The sequence below is a fragment of the Rhipicephalus sanguineus genome, chromosome 1 (genome assembly GCF_013339695.2).
Source record: "Rhipicephalus sanguineus isolate Rsan-2018 chromosome 1, BIME_Rsan_1.4, whole genome shotgun sequence".
Lineage (NCBI taxonomy): Eukaryota > Metazoa > Arthropoda > Arachnida > Ixodida > Ixodidae > Rhipicephalus > Rhipicephalus sanguineus.
In genome coordinates, this window is record NC_051176.1 from 16333498 (window position 1) to 16353815 (window position 20318).

The window sequence follows — 20318 nt, forward strand, 5'->3', positions numbered from 1 at the left end:
GTGCGATCAGTCACGTTATTCGATTTTGGCTCGTCACAACCCGCGCTCGGCTCGTGGTCGAGTATGCTGTAGCTCGTACCATCCACAGCACAACATGACATGCCGCTCGCTGCCGTTGCTGTGTGTGGCTTGGCATATGAGGTGGCAAGTGAAGAAATATACAAAAAAGAACAAGAGAGACACTTGGAACGTTTATTACTGAAAAGACGAATGTGAGGTAGTACGAAAACAAAACTACGGGATACGAATTGTGCGCTTGCGTCATCTAGTATCATCGCATCTCAAGTACCATATTTGCGTGCGTATAACAGACACCAATAATTGACAGATCTTGGAAGGGAACTTGAAGGGAAAAGGTGGAACCGCATGGCGCAGTTTTTGGTGCGATTTACGCGCGCTTGGAGGGATGCGCGTGTTTTTTGACGAACGCCTTCGCGATATCGCGCTGTTGCGTCCCGAATGGCTTGATTTCATGCGTGACTGATGCGTGGTCGGAGGGTCGCGCACATCATTTTGACGAACGCCATCTCAAAATCACGCCGCCGCGTCTTCCTACTCGAAGTAGAAAAGAAAACGCCTCGCGCGGCACATTGCCCGTTCATCCGACAAGCGGAGTTTAGGGTAGAGCACTGCACGGGCCCGGCCCGCGGGCCGGGCCGTTCGAAGCGTTTTCCGGCAGGCCTGGGCTGGGCTCGGGCCGGGCCCGGGCTTGAAGCCGCGGGCCTGGGCCGGGCCCGGGCTTGAAGCTGCGGGCCGGGCTGGACTCGGACCCGCTCATTAAAAGGCGTAAGTCGGGCCTTCGAGCACATGCGAACGTTATGCATTGCATGGTCCAAGGTATACTGCGCCAAGCTGAAGTGACACGTGCAAAGAGCTGGCTCTTAGTAAAGCTTAGCAATAAAAATACAAAAACAGTTGAAGTGCCATTTTTTTTCACCAGTATAGATATAGATTGGCACTGTATATTTTCACTAACGTTTCGTCTGCTGGACCAGACTTTGTCAAAGTAACAAGTACATCGTGGTGGGTTTCCTTATAAACACGCCATGGGAGGAATAAAGATTTCGGTCTTTTATTTGAGGTTGACACACATGGTACATTTCATTTATATTCCTTGGTATTACGTGCCAAAACCACGATATGATTACGAGGCACGCCGTAGTGGCACCGGATCAATTTCGACCACCTTGAGTTCTCTAACGTGCACCTAAAGATAAGTATATACACGGGTGTTCTTGCATTTCGCCCCTATCAAATTGCGGCCGCCGTGGCCGCGGGAATCGCACCTGCGTCCTTGGACTTAACAGCGAAACAGCTTAACCGCTGAGCTACAACCACGGGCAAAGCAACATTTCGATGTATGTACACACCGGATTTTGCGTCCGATCGCCCGCTACAAAGCGCACGGCATCATTAATCATCATCATCAACAACTAAAATCCTCTAGCAGGCCCGGGTCGGGCCTGCTAGAGGATTCGGGTTCGGTCATGTACGCCCAGGCCCGGGCTGGGCCCGCGCTTGAAACCACGGGCCCGGGCTTGGCTCGGGCTTCATAAAGCGGGCCTGGGCCGGGCTTGGGCCGTAAAATCCGGCCCGTGCAGTGCTCTAGTTTAGGGTGCAGACGCGTGCTTCTTTGATTACTTCCAATGCCTCCAGACGGCGCTGGCCTTCGCAAATTTCGAAGGAACTTTTTGAAGCCGGCGTAGGCTTTTGACGAAAATGTAGCAACCCTGCATACGTGGCGTGAAAAGCCGCTGCTGAAAAACGTTCGTTACCATTAACGTTTTTCATTTGTCAGTCTAGTCAATTGTAGCTATTCAAGCTATTCAGAACATCGCTTATCTCGTTTTCCAGAGTCATTGCTCTATCACAGCTGTGATGTTTTAATGATAACGTGTGTGTGTTTCATTTGCGTTAAGTGTGGTTGGTTCATCAGTATTGAATGTTTTCTAAAATCGTTGGAATTTCTTGTGTTTACCAGAAATAAAAAAAAGTTAAACAATGATATTTGATCCTAGAATTCTGCTCCAAAATTAACTTGCATTGCTCCAAAACACACATTTTGGTGCTCCAAAGCTGCTCCAAAACAGCATTATTCCTGCTCCCTGAGCTGCTCCAAGACACTCAAGCCTGCTTCCACCCCTGCAACTGCAAAAATCGATTTCGATGTTGCAGCAGCAGAGTGGACAGATTCTTACTAGTAGTCTCTAGTGATGCAGTGGTAAAATGTCCCCAATGCAAATTTCTTTCTACACTTTTTGCCTTTCGCATGTGCAGCCATGTTTTGATTAGCAGTGAAGTACAAAAGGATAAATTAGGGATGGGTGAATACTAAATTTGAGGTTTGAAGCGAGCAGTGATGTGGTGGAATAATTTCAAATCGAATTGTTCGAATAGTATATATCAAATAATATATATCAAATATTATAAAGAATAATGATCATTTTTGTCATGCCGCAACTAACTTGCACAGTATTTTTAAGAATTGGAACTAGGCATGTGTGAATGTCCCGGTTTGAAGTGAAGTGGAAACCACTTTGAATAGTAGCAAGATTTGAGTAGCAGTAGGTTGCAAGTTATAAGCGGTGAAACGCATTACATTTTAAAATTTACTGTACTTAGTGCATTTAAGCTTAAAAAAGTAAGTAATCGAGGTGAAGGTGATAGGTACATTTAACCTTGATGTGTGGCTTCGCAGCAGTGCGGGTTTTCCTTGGATGGGTGGTTTCGTGGCATAGCACCCCCATGCTGCAGTGAAATCACTTTTCAGGGGGTTACATGTGGTCAAATATCGTTTCATTCGAATACTTTGAAGTTTTGAATAATTTGTGTGTCGAAGTGAATTCAAATGCTGTAATATTTGTTCGAATATTCGAAGCACTCGAATATTTTCCCATGCCTAATAAAAAAGGTGTGGGAAAGAAGTCCTTCATTTTGCACATTTTCATGATACAGAACAACAACTAAGCATCTGACTGTAAAACTGATTACAATATTTGAAATCAGCATGAAAAAACTATAAATAACCAAGGTTTCAGAATATTAAAAAAGCTCTGCCACGGTGGTCTAGTGGTTATGGCACTCGACTGCTGACCCGCAGGTCGCGGGATTGAATCCCGGCCACGGCGGCTGCATTTTCGATGTAGGCGAAAATGTTTGAGGCCCGTGTACTTAGATTTAGGTGCACGTTAAAGAACCTCAGGCGGTCGAAATTTCCGGAGCCCTCCACTACGGCGTCTCATAATTATATTTGGGACTTTAAACCTCAGATATTATTATGAATATTAAAAAAAAATTATCTTCGAGTATCATGTCCCCTGAAACAGTTGCAAAAAACTCTTTTGCTTGTCTGCAAGAAGTGTGACGTTGGCAGCTCCTAAGTTTTCTTGCGCACAGCCCAAAAGAAACATCGCACAAGAATGTGAGGCTATCCACTGGTGCAAATCCACGACAAGGTACTGCTGTGTTGCACCTTCATTCACATTTCATCACTTCCTTGTCACAGGAATTTTGGCTCTGATGTAACAGAGTGGTTGCGTTTCCTGTGTCAGTTAAAGATTGATGAAAAATAATTGTGTGCAACTTTCGTGGTTTCTAAAAGATGGGCTTGCCATAAATTGTAAAGGACTGCAACTTTTCGTGATGAACAACTGCCCTCAAGCCAATAATTGAAAAGATAATGAGATTTTTGTTAATTTGCCGCTTCAGTGCTATTTTAGCTGCGGCAAAGTATTTCTACTTCCAAGTAGAGATTGTATGCGAAAGTGGCTGGAGCTTGACTATCACAGGCTTTTTTTTAAATCTGAATTGTCTAAAAAAAAAAAAAGACTCCCTGTACAACACTGTTCCTCTTGGCGAAATGTATCAACAAAACCAGGTGTGTTCATTGACAAGTCATCAGTAATATTCTGGTGTGATCCATGGGAACATTGTTTGGCTCAAGTCTGTGTCCTCACTGTGTTCAGCCTAAGCAGCACCCTGCCCACTGGCCAGCTGTCAAACGTCCCGTGGCGTCGTACGGGGGTCAAGTACGCCAACAATGAGGCCTACTTCGATGTGGTCGAAGAGGTGGATGCCATTATTGACAAGAGTGGTTCCGTCATCTCTGCTGAGATCCAGGGATATGTAAGTCTTCTGCTTGCTTTTCTCTTTTAAGGAGCCAAGCTGTGGGCATGTTCTGTGTGCTTGTGGCCATCCACTGGTGAGAAACATGATGCAAAACATACTAGGTTACTGTTTACAGTAAAAGCTCATTAACTCTAATTTCTCATGGACATTCAGCGAGCTTGAATTAAACAAAAGTGAATGATAGAGGTCTGTACACAATGATAAAAGGAGTGGGAGCATCTCTGGGACCATCACCTTTTATTTACAAAAGAATTTCCTGATCATTGTCTGCATTTTTTTTTGTTTTCCCCAATACCGATCGCGGTGGCAAGTTACCAGTCACGATTTGGAAATGCTTGCCCTATGCGCTCCAGCCCTTCCTTATTCATCAGTGAATTTCCTTTACCTGAGTAGGCTCCCATCTTAGTAATTGACCTAGACATACATGCTCTGTCACAGGTTCTAGTGGCCAATTGTGAATTCCTGTTCTCTCACCAAACTAGTGAGCTCTGTCATATTCAGGGAGCGGGTTGTGATATTCTTCCCAGTCCAATCGTTTGGATACTTCTCAGCAGCAATTATCTTGCTTTTCTTGTGGAGAAGCAGTGTAGCTGTGGTAGATGTTGGCCAAGGTATTCACATATGCACCTTGGCAACATAATGCCTTCCAAAACTGCATGTATCTCTACTGCAGTGATTCCACTCCTGCGCCAACTGCGCCAAAATGCGCCAAATTGTATTTACTGCGCCATCCTGATAATATCGACGAAAATTGCGCCAAACTGCGCCAAAGTCGGGTTTGGGGGCGTCTATCACCGGCAATCGCACGGCCGGCGCGTCAGAACATGTGCAGCTTGATCTTGGGGCTGCCAAAGTCGCAACCATGGACCAAGGATTATTCCGCTGAATAAACAGCGCTCGCGCGTGCGTCCCGAGTAAGCCACGATGCCATGCACGGTGCCGACGCAGCTTCTGTTTTGCAAGTCGGCTCGACAGCAAAATGCGCTCTCCGCAGAGGCTCATGACGTCTAGGCCTATCGGTAGCGAGAAAGTGCGACGGCGATTCTTCGGCGGACGTCGTCTGTTCTAGAAACGCTGCTGATAGCTCGTTTCAAGCGTCGCACGGCACGTAAGGAAAGCAGTGTTCAGTAATAACTACATGTGTGCTGCTAAAACATCTGTCACTTCTGTTTCCGGACATCGCGGAATGAAATCTGAGATCGCTAGCAGCAGATATATACGGGACAATATCGAATTTTCCTTGCTTCGCGTATATATGGAAGAGCACGCGAACGGTGGAAACGCGTTCACACTTTTCCTCAGATATGCTTTATCCATGGATCTTCATTCGGAAGAGCTTTTTCGTAATTGCTTATACCAGCTCGTCCGAGTTTGTAATCACTCTGCGGTAAATACCCCCTAAAAGGCCCTGCCCTTTCGAGCTCACGTGCTAGGGTTCCAATTAGAATTTTTCGCTTGCTTTTTAAAAATGTCATCTCATTAATAAAAGCATATCTCCCGGTCGGAGCAGCCGCAAATGCGCAGCTGTCAATAGCGGGCCCGTCGCTGACGGCCCACACTCAAGCGGCTACCCCATGTTACGCGTCCGCCCCTCGCTTTCGGGGGTCAATAGCTGACGGTTAAAAAAACTCAGTTTCGCTTAAGGGCGAAGCAATGAATGCGATACCAACAAATTGTATTGTTAAACGAAGTAAGGCTAGCAGCTAACTCTTTTGGATCCAATCTCGCGTAACTCAACAAAACACTGGTTTAAGGGAATATGCCCGCTCCAGGAACCGAAGCGTTTTCTTGCTCTGAGTTCTCTAAACACGAAGTAAGCGTTTAGAGCACAGCAAGTTTACGAGCCGTCTCCTGATGCCTCGAGATAGCGCGCGCGCAAGCGACTGCGCCCTTCGAACGATGCGGTCCTCCCCCCCCCCCCCTCCGCTCCCCTGTCGTCCTTTCCTGCTCCTTACGAAAGACGGGCGGGGCGTTTCCTCTCTGATGAGCAATCGACGGCAGGCCCGCACGCGGGAAGATGTTATCTCATGCGCTGTCCGTGCGACGGAGACAGACGGCCGGCTAGTTTAATCTCCGCTTCTGCCGCGTTCGTCGCCAGCGCTCACGAGCTTCTACCGGTGGCTAGAATGCGCGTGGTGATGTTATTAATTTGGTCTTTATACAGAAAATTACGGCAATGGCGACGGCAAAAATCCGTGGAGAGTGTCCATATAATTGTTATCACAATAAACATTTCAAAAAAGTTGAGGAGCCATTTCACTCTGTGAAGTGGATGATAAGCGAAGCTGTTTCGCGCATGGCAAAAAGGTGACATGGTGGAGGACAGTTTGGTATGTAAGGCCAGGTTTTTAACGTTCAATACGCAATATTAATGCGAAAGCCTCAGATGCTTTATCAAACACGAAAATTGACCGTCGGCGGCGTCAATCGATTGATGCAAAAAATAATCATCATGTGATGGCGTCATCATCACGTCATAGACGTCAAAACTTGTAACGTCATCATGGCATCATATATCGTGATGTCACGTGATGACGCCATCACATGACATCGTCGCTTTACACTGCTTCCGTAATCGGTCCGCCGATCATGGAGCTAGCGCAAAACCAGGTGAGGTGCAGAAAGCTTGCAGAGAGGGAGGGGGAGGATCAACCCGTCGATCGAGAAGAAAAGGAACCTGGCTTTCGCCTTGGAGTTATCTTAGGGGAATGCATTAGGGACAGTGTGGCTCTTTGACATTGAGGCACTGCTGTACATCACGGCGTTTGTCTACCGCGTCTGCTGATAACCACATAGATGTATTTAGAGTGTTATTTCATAAGGTGCAATTTTATTGATCCGGTATTCTGTTTATTTGGTAGTGTCGAAAATAATCGCCGAAGAGGTTAATCCAGAACACTCAACTGCATGAGCCCTTATTTTTTCGTTAGCAAGTGACTTGAATGTGGATTTCTCCTGAGATGATTTTTTCCATGAGATTTGCGATGAATCGAAATATTTCTAGCCTTCATAAGAGCCCCATAGTAATATTCTGGTGCTTGAATGTTATTGCAATATGCTTCTGTAGTGCACTCCAGGATGTAAAGTTCGCTGCTCCAGAGTGCTCCCAGATGCAAAATTATCTGCTCCAAAGTGCTCCAAGATGAAAATTTTGCTGCTCCAAAGTGCTCCAAAACGGAAATTTTGCTGCTCCAAAAATTGCTCCAAATCAGAAGTCCTCGGTAGCATCACTGCTACTGAGTCCAGTGCCTTTTCGTAGTCTGTGAAAGCCATATAAAGTAGGGGTGTGCGAATATTCCAACTTTCTAATATTTTTCAAATAGTGTTTGCTATTCAATTTGATTCGCACCGAATTTCAACTACTCAAAGTATTCGAACTTCCCGAAGATACAGTCAACGTCTGATTTTTCGGACTCCCTAGGGACCGCGTAATCGTCCGAAAAATCGGGCAGTCCAAAATAACCAATTCATGCTTTTTTATTCTGCTCAAGCAGTCAGATCACCACAGCCATGTCTGAAATACCTTTAATGCTTCCCAGTACACTATCAGGCATTTTGGTGCGCGCCCAGGCTCTCGTGAATATGCTCGATACCTGCCGCGAACCCCTCTTAACGTGTCAACTGCCAATTGCGAATTTGCATCTCGTGATGAGCGCTGTCGATGCCAGAAAAGCGCAGAATAGATTACAGCTCTTGCATGGAGCGTTTGGAAACGATGACATAGAGCACAGACTGTGACAGAAGAGCTGATGACTTGTCCGGCTTTCCTGGATGCGCACACGCATCGCCGAATCTGGCCGCGTGAAACCGATCGTTCCTAGTTGTGTGCAGCACATCAACTAAGCTGACGCCGTCATTGGCAGGGCGCTTGCTGTACCATACGCACACATTTGTCATGAAAGTGTTCGTGATGCCCCCACCGTTCCTGACTGCACACGGGCACGGCGATGGTGAGAAGCTTTCGTTCGAGAAGGCAACGCGTCTGTGCGGCGCACTTAGCGGTCTCGAACAAAGAGGCACTGTGAACAGCGGTGCGGCGCATTTGGGTTATCGTGTACCACTGTGGTAGGCCACATGCAGTACTGAGCAGTTAGCTGAAGATGCTTATCGTAAGGATTGTCAGCGGTTAAGCCGTACTGGCACGTTTGCCGCCTGCCGCCATCACACCTCCATGCATTTCTGATGCTTATCCGTAAAGACACCGCCGCACTGCGCCGTGACAGTGGCCCCTTCTTATTTTCGATATGCTTCACCCCATCACACTCTGGCATTGCGGCAAAGCTGCCTTTCAGACTCTGCTACGGCCACAAACAGATCGACTCGCGAAAGCGCTGGTTTGAACCTACGAGTTATAGATGCAGCAGAGGTGGGGTCTTTAATTAATGTAATTTCGGACCCGAAATTAGGGCAGAAAGTTCGAAAAATCGGACGTCGAAAATGTTCAGGGTGTGAAACTTAAGATGTTCTTGTACATTGACGTCCATGGGGCAAATCAGGAACTCCGGACAAAAAGGGAGCGCGCCCTTGTCCGCCACATCAGTCAGTTGGGCCTCTGCAGAAGAAAGATGGGGAGCGGTTAAAGAAATAGCCTCTTTATGCGCTCAAAATTTTGCGATTCACACAGCTCTAATATAAAGGGGTTTGTTGTACTCTGAAGATTTCTCAGCTCCCTGATTGATCACATGGCTGTAATTCATCACACAATAGGCCTTCCTGAAACCAGCAATGTACTACTTATGCACCACTTTGTTCTAGCGGGAATCAGGGAATTATTTTGTCTGGAATAGAAGCTGTGGCTCATGTTTGTGCCGCCGGCTGTAGCGACGTGCTGGAGCTGACCGGTCGGGCGATGAGCTTACGTGGACCTTGTCCGGCCATCGACTTTGGATGCCTCACGCATGGCATACAGTCTGCGATTCTGAAGGAATTGTGTGCCACCACGGCATGTTCGCAGCAAGTGCCGAGGTGGCAAGGCAGCAACGCCAAGTAGCTCAAATTCACATAGTCATTGTGACTGTAACGACAAGAGCGTGAACATGACACATGTAATGAAGTAACATTTGCGTGCCGCTCACAAGGCCGGTGGAGGAGTGAAGTAAAGAGAGAAACGAGTGGCGGCTGCATTGTCGCTGAACGAATGCCAGGCATCGTTTAGGAAATTCATTGTTGCCACTTACTCAACTGCTTCTAGGTAACACATGGGTGGTCTAGAGGTCTTTGTAGCGAGTGCTTTAATTGATTTAGTCCTTTCGAGGACAAGGCTGCTGTGCGGGAGCTGCATTGCTGAACTACACCTCTTGGGGTTGGTAGTATTTGTTTTCTTTGTTCATTGTGATTGCTCCAAGTTCAGGTGTTTTATTTCCTTTGATGCCAGGCACTTTGGCAAGCTTGTCTTCTCATTTTGAAATGTTACAGGTACCCTTGTAGGAGTAACTCGGAGTACCCTTGTAGGAGTAAGAGTAACTTGTAAGGACGTAATTTTGCCTGAAGGCAGCTTCTTTCCAAGGCATGATAATTGCACATGTAATAATGCATGACAGGTCATTCAGTACATAATTGGGCTGATATGATAATCCAGCCAGCCTTATTTGCTGTGCAATGATCAGTGAATTAAAGTCTGGGCCAGACATTATGCCTCTGTGTAAAAGACCTGCTAGGTGGTTGCATGTGTTTTAACATGAAATTTATGCCTGCGTGTTTTGTAGTACAGGACTACTTAATATGCCTTTATGCAGAAGAGAATTGTTTAGCACATAGTTGTCTTTCTCTTTGTTAAAGCTGTTTATTCTGGCCGCTTTCTTCCCGTTTTCATGTCAAAATGTTTTGGATACGCACACAACTACAGACTCTCAGTATATAAATGGAAATCTCTCGGGAAACGGAACAAGTGCCTCTAACATGACGTGCTTTCGTAAAATGAATTGTTCATCTCTCCTGTTAAACGGAACCTTCAGGTTGATGAGAGTCTCCTGTAATTTCCTCTCTTGACCATGCAGGTGGACTGCTGCATCAAGCTGAGCGGAATGCCCGACCTCAGTTTGACCTTTGTCAACCCACGCCTCTTTGACGATGTCAGCTTTCACCCTTGCGTTCGTTTCAGACGTTGGGAGGTGAGTGGAATGGCTGATGCTTTTGTTGCTTCAGCCAGTGTCACTGCTGCTTTCGTAATTAGTAAGGCGAGTTTACTGACCATGCAAGCAGTCGTACTAAAACACTGAAACCAACCGTCATGTCTTAGTGGTTATGGCTTTTCAGTGCTTGGTATTATTTGGCAGTTTTGATTGCCAACTACAGCGAATACATCCCAATTTAGGCATGATGTAAAAATGCTCATGTACTGGGATTTGGGTGTATATCAAAGAACCCAGGTAGTTGGCATCAGTGAGGACCGTTCCTCAAGTGCGGCTTCTCACATAAGCCATTTGTTGTAGGCTTGTGCAAATATCATGATTTTGGTTCGAACCAAAGTCGAACTGAATGGTAATCAGTGCTGAATGATTTTGCAGGGAATTCATATAACTAGCAGGATTTGAATAGTAGTAGTATGCAAGTTATAAGCGGTAAAATATATTATGTATTAGAATTTGCCATACTTAGCCCATATACAGACGTTTTAAGGATGCTTTTAACCTAAAAAAAAAATTAAAATTAATTGTGGTGCAGGTGATATCCCTTGAATGGGTGGTTTCACGGTATAGCGGCCTCACGATGCAGTGAAACCACTTTTTCAGGCGAATTACATGCTGTAGAATGCGTCTATTAATTCGTTTCACATACTTTGAAATTTTGGAAATTTTAAATTTGTGTCTAAGCAAATTCGAAAACTGTAATATCCGTTTGAGTATTTAAAGTGTTTGATTATTCACACAGGTCTAATTTGTTGCTTTTGGATGTCGAGTTGTGTGATTTAATTGGATTTTAATTAAATTTTCTGCTTACACTGTGCAGCTTTTGTTCAGTATGTTTTGTGTTACACAGCAGCAGATTGATCCCAAGCCTGTGCACATAGCCATGAAAGCAGGCAGGTGAAATGAGGCTTGGTCCACTCAGCTCCGTGTACACTAGAGCACTGCACGGGCCGTGATTCTTGGCCCGGGCCCGGCCCGGGCCCGGGACTCGTTCAAATTTACCCACCCGAGCCCGGCCCGGCGACTCAAAGCGAGACCCGGGCCCGGCCCGAACCCGAGAAAAAATTTCGCCTACCCGGTCCGGCCCGGCCCGACCCCAGATCGGGCCCGACAGAGGCCCGAGCCAATAATCTAGGTGGTGTTGCCTGAAGATACAATCGACCCGCAAGGGCGTTTTAGGCGGCAATTATCTACGCATGCTTGGGGCATGCTTCGCTAGCAAGTATACTTTAACCTACGGTACTTTCTTGTAAAAAAGGGCTGGCTCACCGTGGAAACAGTTGAGAGGACATACTGGGTACGATGAACGTTTGTTCGGCTGTGGTATACTGTACCTAGTTTTCTAGGACTACAATAGGGATCATCAAGAGCGTTTTGTAGCAGATATTGTAGGAAGAAAAGTGATTTCCAGTATGCGTCCGGTTTTGATAAGGAGCGCAATAAAAACAGAGGGGACAGAGAACAGAACGCTCTCTTCACTTTGTTTTTTGCACTTTCTATTGAAATTTAAATGGGCACGAAAGTGAAACAATGAATCGGCTTAGATTGATAAATTGTACTCTGAGAAATCTAATGTCGTTAGTTTCACCAACAGAGATTCATTATTAAAGGAGACAATCAAGATCAATATTTCATTTTAAAATTTCGCGACAAAATCTCACACGTGACAACAGGGATTTCAAAGCGTATTTTTCGTATTTTCGCGACTTTGGCTAGTCGAAATTTCCTGAAGCTTCGTATGCAGGGGTGGAAGTGCTGCGCCATTTGTGCCACGCTGCGCCAATCCGCTTCTGCTGCGCCATCCTGCTCCAAAACGCATTATTGCGCCGAAACTGCTCCCAAGTGGTCTTTGGTGCATGGCCTCCGCGATGGGCTCCGGTGCGCTTCCAGAACCGATCACCGAGGCTACGTTTGGCGCCTTTTATGTGCCGCTGTCATCCGTGTCATACGCGCCTTTGCGAGCTTATATCATCATCACATCACTCGGCGCGCTCTCGTGACGTTATTGAAGTCGCAAAAAAGCTAGTGAGGCTGTACGGGAGCTAGCTACAAGAAAGTGGGTTGTGCGGCCATGTTTTGATTGTGACGCCGGCGGCAACGGAGTTTTTTGGGCGCTGCGCGCACGAGGCGGTTGCTGTCATCGTGGCCTGGGATTGTGAACATGAATAAAAGTAAGTGCGTTGACGCTTCTTAATGTCGAAACGGTTCTATTTACTGCGAATATTTAATATGACATGAAGCCATGAGGAGCCCTGCCACGGTGGTCTAGTGGTTATGGCGCTCGACTGCTGACCCGAAGGTCGCGGGATCGAATCCCGGCCGCGGTGGCTGCATTTTCGATGGAGGCGAAAATGTTTGAGGCCCGTGTACTTAGATTTAGGTGCACGTTAAAGAACCCCAGGTGGTCGAAATTTCCGGAGCCCTCCACTACGGCGTCTCTCATAATCATATCGTGGTTTTGGGACGTTAAACCCCAGATATTATTATTATTATTGAAGCCATGAGGATAGTGCGAGCAGCTGCCGCGGACGTAAACGCATTTGTTTAATCCGTTTGTGGTCAAATGAAGCCACTACCAACCGCGAAACCACTCACACGGCTTCGGTCTGTGTAAGTCGGTTGGACCATTTCCGAAACTCATTTTTTTTTTTTAGTGAGAGCGTGCCTCTCCATGTGCAGAATTTTTTGCATTGCACACAAGCCCTTAGACGTTATACATGCAGCATGTATACGCGCTCGTGCGGCGACGAGCTTAGTCTCGCCTGTGCGATCGGTCGCGTTCGATTTAGGCTCGTCAGAACCTGCGCTCGGCTCGTGGTCGAGTACGCTGTAGCTCGTACCATCCACAGCACAACATGACATGCCGCTCGCTGCCGTTGCTGTGTGTGGCTTGGCATATGAGGTGGCGAGTGAAGAAATATACAAAAAAGAACAAGATAGACACTTGGAACGTTTATTACTGAAAAGACGAATGTGAGGTAGTACGAAAACAAAACCACGGGATACAAATTGTGCGCTTGCGTCATCTAGTATCATCGCATCTCGAGTACCATATTTGCGTGCGTATAACAGACACCAATAATTGACAAATCTTGGAAGGGAACTTGAAGGGAAAAGGTGGAACCGCATGGCGCAATTTTTGGTGCGATTTACACGCGTTCGGAAGGGAAGCGCGTGTTTTTTGCCGAACGCCTTCGCGAAATCACGCTGTTGCGTCCCGAATGCCTTGATTTCATGCGTGACTGACACGTTGCCGGAGGGGTGCGCGCGTAATTTTGACGAGCGCAATCTCAAAATCGCGCCGCCGCGTTTTCCTACTCGAAGTAGAAAAGAAAACGCCTCGCGCGGCACATCGCCCGCTCGTCCGACAAGCGGGGTTAGGGTGCAGACGCGTGTTTCTTTGGTTTCTTATGCTGAAAAACGTTGATTACCATTAATGTTTTTCATTTGTCAGCCTAGTCAAGTGTAGCTATTCAGAACATCGCTTGTCTCGTTTTCCTGAGTAATTGCTCTATCACAGCTGTGATGTTTTAATGGTAACACGTACGCGTGTGTGTGCATATATATATATCATTTGTGTTCAGTGTGGTTGGTTGATCAGTATTGAATGTTTTCTAAAATCGTTGGAATTTCTTGTGTTTACTAGAAATAAAAAAAACAACTATGATATTTGATCCTAGAATTCTGCTCCAAAACAGCATTATTCCTGCTCCATGAGCTGCTCCAAAACACTCAAGCCCGCTTCCACCCCTGCGTATGTTAAGTCTATGCCCCCCTCCCCCTCGGAAGACAATGCACATTCATTTTTACCGATTAGAAACTGCGTACGATCTAGCAGACGCCGTCACAATCTATGACGCGTTTGATGCGGGAATTTCATGGTGGCGTTACCAGCCGTAATTTCTTTTTGCGCGTTTTCGCGCTTCCCTTGCGTCTTCTCGCGGCAGGCGTGGTGATATTGGAATTGTGAAAGAGTAATTTGCTAATACGTCAGCAATCGTTTCCTCCTTTTAATGTCCCTTTAAAGCATGCTGTAACGACAAAGTGCACCCTTCAGGATGTGTAGCATATATCTTCATCATAGTAGCACCATAGTCCCTCAATGGTAGCACCATAGTCCCTCAATACTTTTATGGTAGCACCTTGCCAATGAAGAGAAGTACAGGAAAACATTCAAACTTATTAGATTTGTTGTAAATACACTAACCCAGATTATAACGAACTGCGCGCAGCACATGGACTGTGGAAATACAGTGAAACCTCGGTGATGCAAATTTGACAGGACCACCAAAACTATTCGTATCACCAGGAAGTATGGAAAATTATCATGCGACAAAAAAAAGCTGGCGTACATTTTCTTTTATTGCTTTTCAGCGCCGCAGCAACGTCAGGAAGAACCCGAAATGATTGTCAGTTAAGTTTTTAGATGTTGGCAATTATACCAGCACTCGTAAATATACGGCCCGTACGCGCGTATTTTTAATTAATGAAGCAGGTGCGTTGCGACCCAGCCCCCTCCATATTTTAGTATGCTTTTTTTGCATGTCACTGGAGTACTGCAGAGAAAGTAACAAAAGAAGCGCTTTGACGCGACGGGTCAAGGCCACAAAATTACAGAACCACGGTCCTGTGTTATGATTTTGTTACCGCGGAGGTGTTGGGAATGTTTTTGGGGAGATTTACGGCCGTGCCCACACAAGTGCGACCTCAACGGTCGCGCATGTTGACATTCATGTTGACTTTCATGTCTGATGCACGAGGCAGGCATGTGTAAACACAGTAAAACGACAGCAGCCCGCGTCGACGCTTTAAAAAAATTTACACCATTTCCCGCTAAAGGGGACCATGAGGCGATGCGAAGCCGGAGCACTTGCACGATTGCGTTCCGTTGGCGTTCGTTGGGCATGCTAACGACCTCGCGTCGTGGAACGCGAAGAGAAACGCTATGCGCGTCTTGTCTTCCCTCTAGCCTGGCCGTTAATTCTCACAAGGCGAGCGGGGAACGTGGTCGGCAGGCGTGCGAGAGGGGGTCAGCGTAGGAGAGGAGAGAGAGGGGAAGGGGACGCGCATGCGCTCGTGCTTATCGCGGCGTTGCGCAGGAGAGAATTTCGGCATGTCTAGCCCGCGTTTCAGAGGAAGAGTGGAAAGGGGGAGGGGAAAGGGGGAGGGGAGAGGGAAAGTGGTGAGGGGGAAGGGGAGAGGGTGAGTGGCAGAGGGTATGCGCATGCGCAGTAAGGGTGGTCACGCCGCACACCACCACCACCGGATTGAACCCTGCCATAAGATACTTCGCATCTAAAAATTGCACCATCTCCCGCTAAAGGGGACCATGAGGTGATGCGAAGCCGGAGCACTTGCACGATCGCGTTCCGTTGGCGTTCGTTGGGCATGCTACCGACCTCGCGTCGTGGAACGCGAAGAGGGACGCTACGCTCGTCGTATCTTCCATCTAGCCTGGCCGTTAATTCTCACATGGCGAGCGGGGAACGCGGTCGACAGGCGGGCGAGAGGGGGGCAGCGTGGGAGAGGAGAGAGAAGCGGAGGGGACGTGCATGCGCTCGAGCTCATCGCGGCGTTGCGCAGGAGAGAATTTCGGCATGTCTAGCTCGCGTTTCAGTGGAAGAGTGGAAAGGGGAGGGGAGAGGGAAAGTGGAGAGGGGAAGGGGAGAGGGAAAGTGGAGAGAGAGTGGAGAGGAGGTGTGTGGAGAGGGCATGCGCATGCGCAGTAAGGGTGGTCACGCCGCACACCACCACCACCACCGGATTGAGCTCCGCCTTAAGATACTTCGCATCTAATAAGTACGCCATCTCCCGCTAAAGGGAACCATGAGGCGATGCGAAGCCGCAGCACTTGCACGATCGCGTTCCGTTGGCGTTCGCTGGTCATGCTACCGACCTCGCGTCGTGGAACGCGAAGAGGAACACTACGCGCGTCGTGTCTTCCCTCTAGCCTGGCCGTTAATTCTCACAGGGCATGCGGGGAACGCGGTCGACAGGCGCGCGAGAGAGAGGCAGCATAGGAGAGAAGAGAGAGGGGTAGGGGACGTGCATGCGCTGGCCCTCATCGCGGCGCTGCGCAGGAGAGAACTTCGGCATGTCGAGACCCTATTTCAGTGGACCCAACCGAGACAAGCGCTGGACTGAACGCGCAGCGCTCTACCACTTGAAGGAGAGGAGACTAGAGGAGGAGAGTAGCGTATGCGCCGTGAGAGCAAAAGCGAGAACGCAGGAGAAGCGCAAGCATGTGCTGGTAGAGAAGTGGAGAGAGTAACGCGCAGCTGTTGGAGAGAGGGAAGGAGGAGAGTTGCGCATGCATAGTGTGAGTGCGGACTACTACGCCGCGTGACATACCCCCGAGCAAGAGATACTTCGCATCTAAAAAGCATGGCGCTAATGTCCTCTGTAATCTAAACGCGAAGGCACACGGAGGCACATAAGAACCTCAAAGGTTCGCGCACACAATTTCGGAGGCCCTGACGCGTCTCTGAAGGTTTATTTTGACCGTAAGAAAAGTGTTTTTCTTACACCGTGATTCTGACGATTTGGCGGTGCGGCGCGCATGCCCACGCTTGTGTTCCCGCACTCGCACGTGCTTGGCGCGTCTTCCGCGATAGCGCGCACAGCACCTCTTCGTACCTGGGCGGTAGCGTAAGTTCGTATTGTCACGTGGTCGTGACGTCGACGAAGACAGCAGTCGGCATTTGCAGAATGAAACTGTTTATTTGGCCGAACTTGTGGCCGGGAAAATGAGAACTAGAACTACAGCAGTACACGCTGTACAATGATAGCGGCGAACAGGGCGTCGTCCGTCGATCAACTGACAAGCGATCAAGCGCGTCGGCTTTTATACAGGCGCTATCGAACTTTCCAGCAATATCGCTGGTGGCGGCGTTATCTCTAGACAAAGCTGGAACATTCGCGTGCGGCGCGCAATCTTAACAAACCGATCTACTACAATCGCGACGCTTCTAGAACACTACTTCGCGGACAGCGTCGAGCGTTGATAACCGTCCCTGCCGGTCAAACCCGAATACATCAAAACAAGACAAGAAGTGGGCGTGGCAGTATCAAACGTCGCTGGGGGAAAATCGGTTCGCAACAACCGTACTCCACTACATTGCAGGCCAATGGTCAGCGCGTCAGTCAGCGCCGCCAGTAGCCATGACGACGCTGACTGACGGAAAAAAGGAAAAAAAAAAGTAGCCGTCATGGCTACTGGCGGCGCTGACTGACGCTCCCACGTTTAAATGTACATATGTACCCTATAAAGTGGACGGAGGGATGGCCGCTTCGGTAGCTCAGTTGGTAGAGCATCAGACACGTTATTGGAAGGTCGCAGGTTCGGTCCCTGCCGCGGCAAGCTATCTTTTCGTCCACTTTTCTTTGTTCACATTTACCTTACATTTACTACTAAAAACATCCCCTATACTTTCCTTGGTATTATTGTCTGTTAGTGCTCATTAATATTGTGTATAACAAAGAAAACGAGCCCTTAAAATGAACACTTCTTTCCTTATTTCAAGCCAGATATTTCGTCAAGGTAATATACTTGCCTTTAAAGATGAATATGCATGTTTAATGGACTTATGCTATTCCTGCACATTCCAACGCTGTTGTGGCAGTGTCATGTAGCTCTCGCACTATATAGTGCAGGGCAGGCCCGTAGCCAGGTGGGGGTGCCCAGCCCCCCCCCCCCCGAAGTTTTGATGACACATGGTGTTTTATTGAAAATAAATAATGAAAATAGGCGTTTTTCTCAAATAGTCAAGGCTTTCAGCAAGTGTCCCCCCCCCCCCACCCCCGAAAGAAATTCCTGGCTATGGGCCTGTGCAGGGGTCTCGAACACGTGGCCCGCGAACCTCTGGCTAGCGGCCTGCGGCCCGCACATGGCTGTCTTCATCCCATTTTTTTTTCTTTATAAGTACGTTCTTGAACTACACAGGCATGCAGGTCTAAAGCATTTTTTTCGTGAGGCACCACCTGCAGCCACCATGCGTTGATACATAACCGTGCAACAAAACTGTGTTGCAGAATTGGCGTCCAGAGTTTAGTCATTTTGGACATAGCTATCGATATATTGGTGGAAACTTGCCGCCAAATACCCTTCAGAAATGACCTATATATGAAATCTAAAAAAGGTCTTTAAAACTGTTAGCTGACATCTGCTAGAACCTATTCTTCCCTCCCCACCCCCGTCCACTCCTACCTTCGTCACTGTACTGGCCTTTGCGTAAGTAAATTTTCGTGAATGCGGCCCGTTAGCTGAGGAGAACTTGAGGCCCCTGATATAGTGGAACAAGACGAACACTCATATGTTAACAATGTGGGCACACAAAGCAAGCTCCGCATGTCCATCTCGCGTCACATGACCTCTGGGAGCCTAGAAGGAGCCACGGAAAAAAAATGTCTTTATAGGGATTTTATGCAACGAGACTCCGCGCAGTCTTTTCGTTTTAGTGGAGGGCTGGAACTTGCAAGAACGCTTGCCCGTCTTGGGGCTCCGCGATCGCACTTGCGATGATAAGTTATAGCTATAAAATAATTATATTACATTTACCACTGCGATTACAGAATAATATTTGGGATATAAAATAATAACGAATGCAAATAAAGCACGGAATAGCGAGATGTTAGCTATATAAGCGCCTGGTCTATTTACTTTCAGTTCGCTCGTTTTAGATAAATCAAGTAGCTCCGTTTGCAAGAAGCGAAAGAAGATCACTACTTGTCGCTCATAAAACTTCGCCAAATAGCTTGACCCACATAAAAAAAAAGAATCGTTTCATCGAGATAAAACGTGAAACGTATTATGGACGCGCAACGTATGAGGAACACACTTGAAGGGACAGGCACTTCAAGATAAGAAAATTCGGGTGCAGACGCCACCTTGAAAATCGTGCAACAAACATTGTGACGTCATAGCTTCTGACGGCGTCTACTGGGATCTACGTACAGTTCCTAATCGGTAAAAATGAAGTACATTTACTTCTGAGAGGGCCATGCGAAGTTTCAAGAAGTTTCGTTGAACCAATGACCCAAAAATACTACAAATACAGTTTGAAATCCGTGACGTCACGCGCGGAGATTGCGGCGCGAGATTTAAAAATGGAACTTTGCCCTTGATTTTCTCCTTATGAAACTAATTACGTTCGAGTTCTCAGTGTACACTTTATCAGTCTTAACTGATTCATGGTATCACTTTAGTGTCCCTTTATGAACTGAGCAGAGTCGAAGCCCGGCCCGACCCGAGCCCGCCACCTCAAACCCGGGCCCGGCCCGGGCCCGCCGTGAAAACTACTTTACCCGGCCCGGCCCGGCCTGTAGGCCGGGCCGGGCCCGGGTTTTCAGGTAGGCCCGAGCCCGTGCAGTGCTCTAGTGTACACTCTAAAAAGAACTTTGGGCATCTGTCTGTCTTGCAACAATGTCACACACCCTGTTAATGGGAGGCAATCCGCCATTTTCATTTTCCTGTGCTGCCCTCTGCCGTTTTAGTAGGGGCCGGAACAACTGGTATTGCCAGAAGCAAAGCCTCCGAGATGACGAGACGTTTCGAGACTTTTCCACCAGGGGAGAGTGCATGCGTGGGGGCGTCGTGAAAAAGGCGGATTCCAAGGACGGACATATTGGCTTCTCCAAACACACCACGGAAGCCCAGACGTTTTAAAAGCAGGTCCTTTTAGTGTGCCAGAGACAGAGTCAGAGCCCAGTGTTGGTAACACTGAAAAGCATATTCTCAGTTAAGGCAGTACAAATATCTCACATATATGCACACTTGGCTGGTTCAATCACAGTACAACTCAGGTGGGTTCAACAACAATGGGGAAACAATAACCAAGTACACCCAAATACAAGCACTCGAGAATATCCGAGAAAGTCCTTTTCATATTGCTCCACATGTAGACTGTAGCGCTGACCAGTAGTGGTTCCCTTCGGCCATCAGTGATCACGTCTGCTCTTGGCGACACTGTCTTGAAAACTCTTCACTGCTCGCACGGCATCATTTCTCAGCGCTTCTTCCAAGACCGACCGACTGACTGGCTGACAACACGTCTTCTCTGTCCT

General features: G+C 47.7%; 1 protein-coding gene across 1 annotated transcript in view; it reads left to right on the top strand.

The window, feature by feature from the left end:
• The window catches only part of LOC119389661 (AP-3 complex subunit mu-2), a 101682-nt gene that overhangs the window by 23056 nt on the left and 58308 nt on the right, over positions 1 to 20318 (top strand). Inside the window, exons 5-6 of the mRNA XM_037657022.2 lie at positions 3966 to 4125; positions 10125 to 10238. Coding sequence (XP_037512950.1) covers positions 3966 to 4125; positions 10125 to 10238 — 274 coding nt within the window. The remainder of the gene's footprint in view (positions 1 to 3965; positions 4126 to 10124; positions 10239 to 20318) is intronic.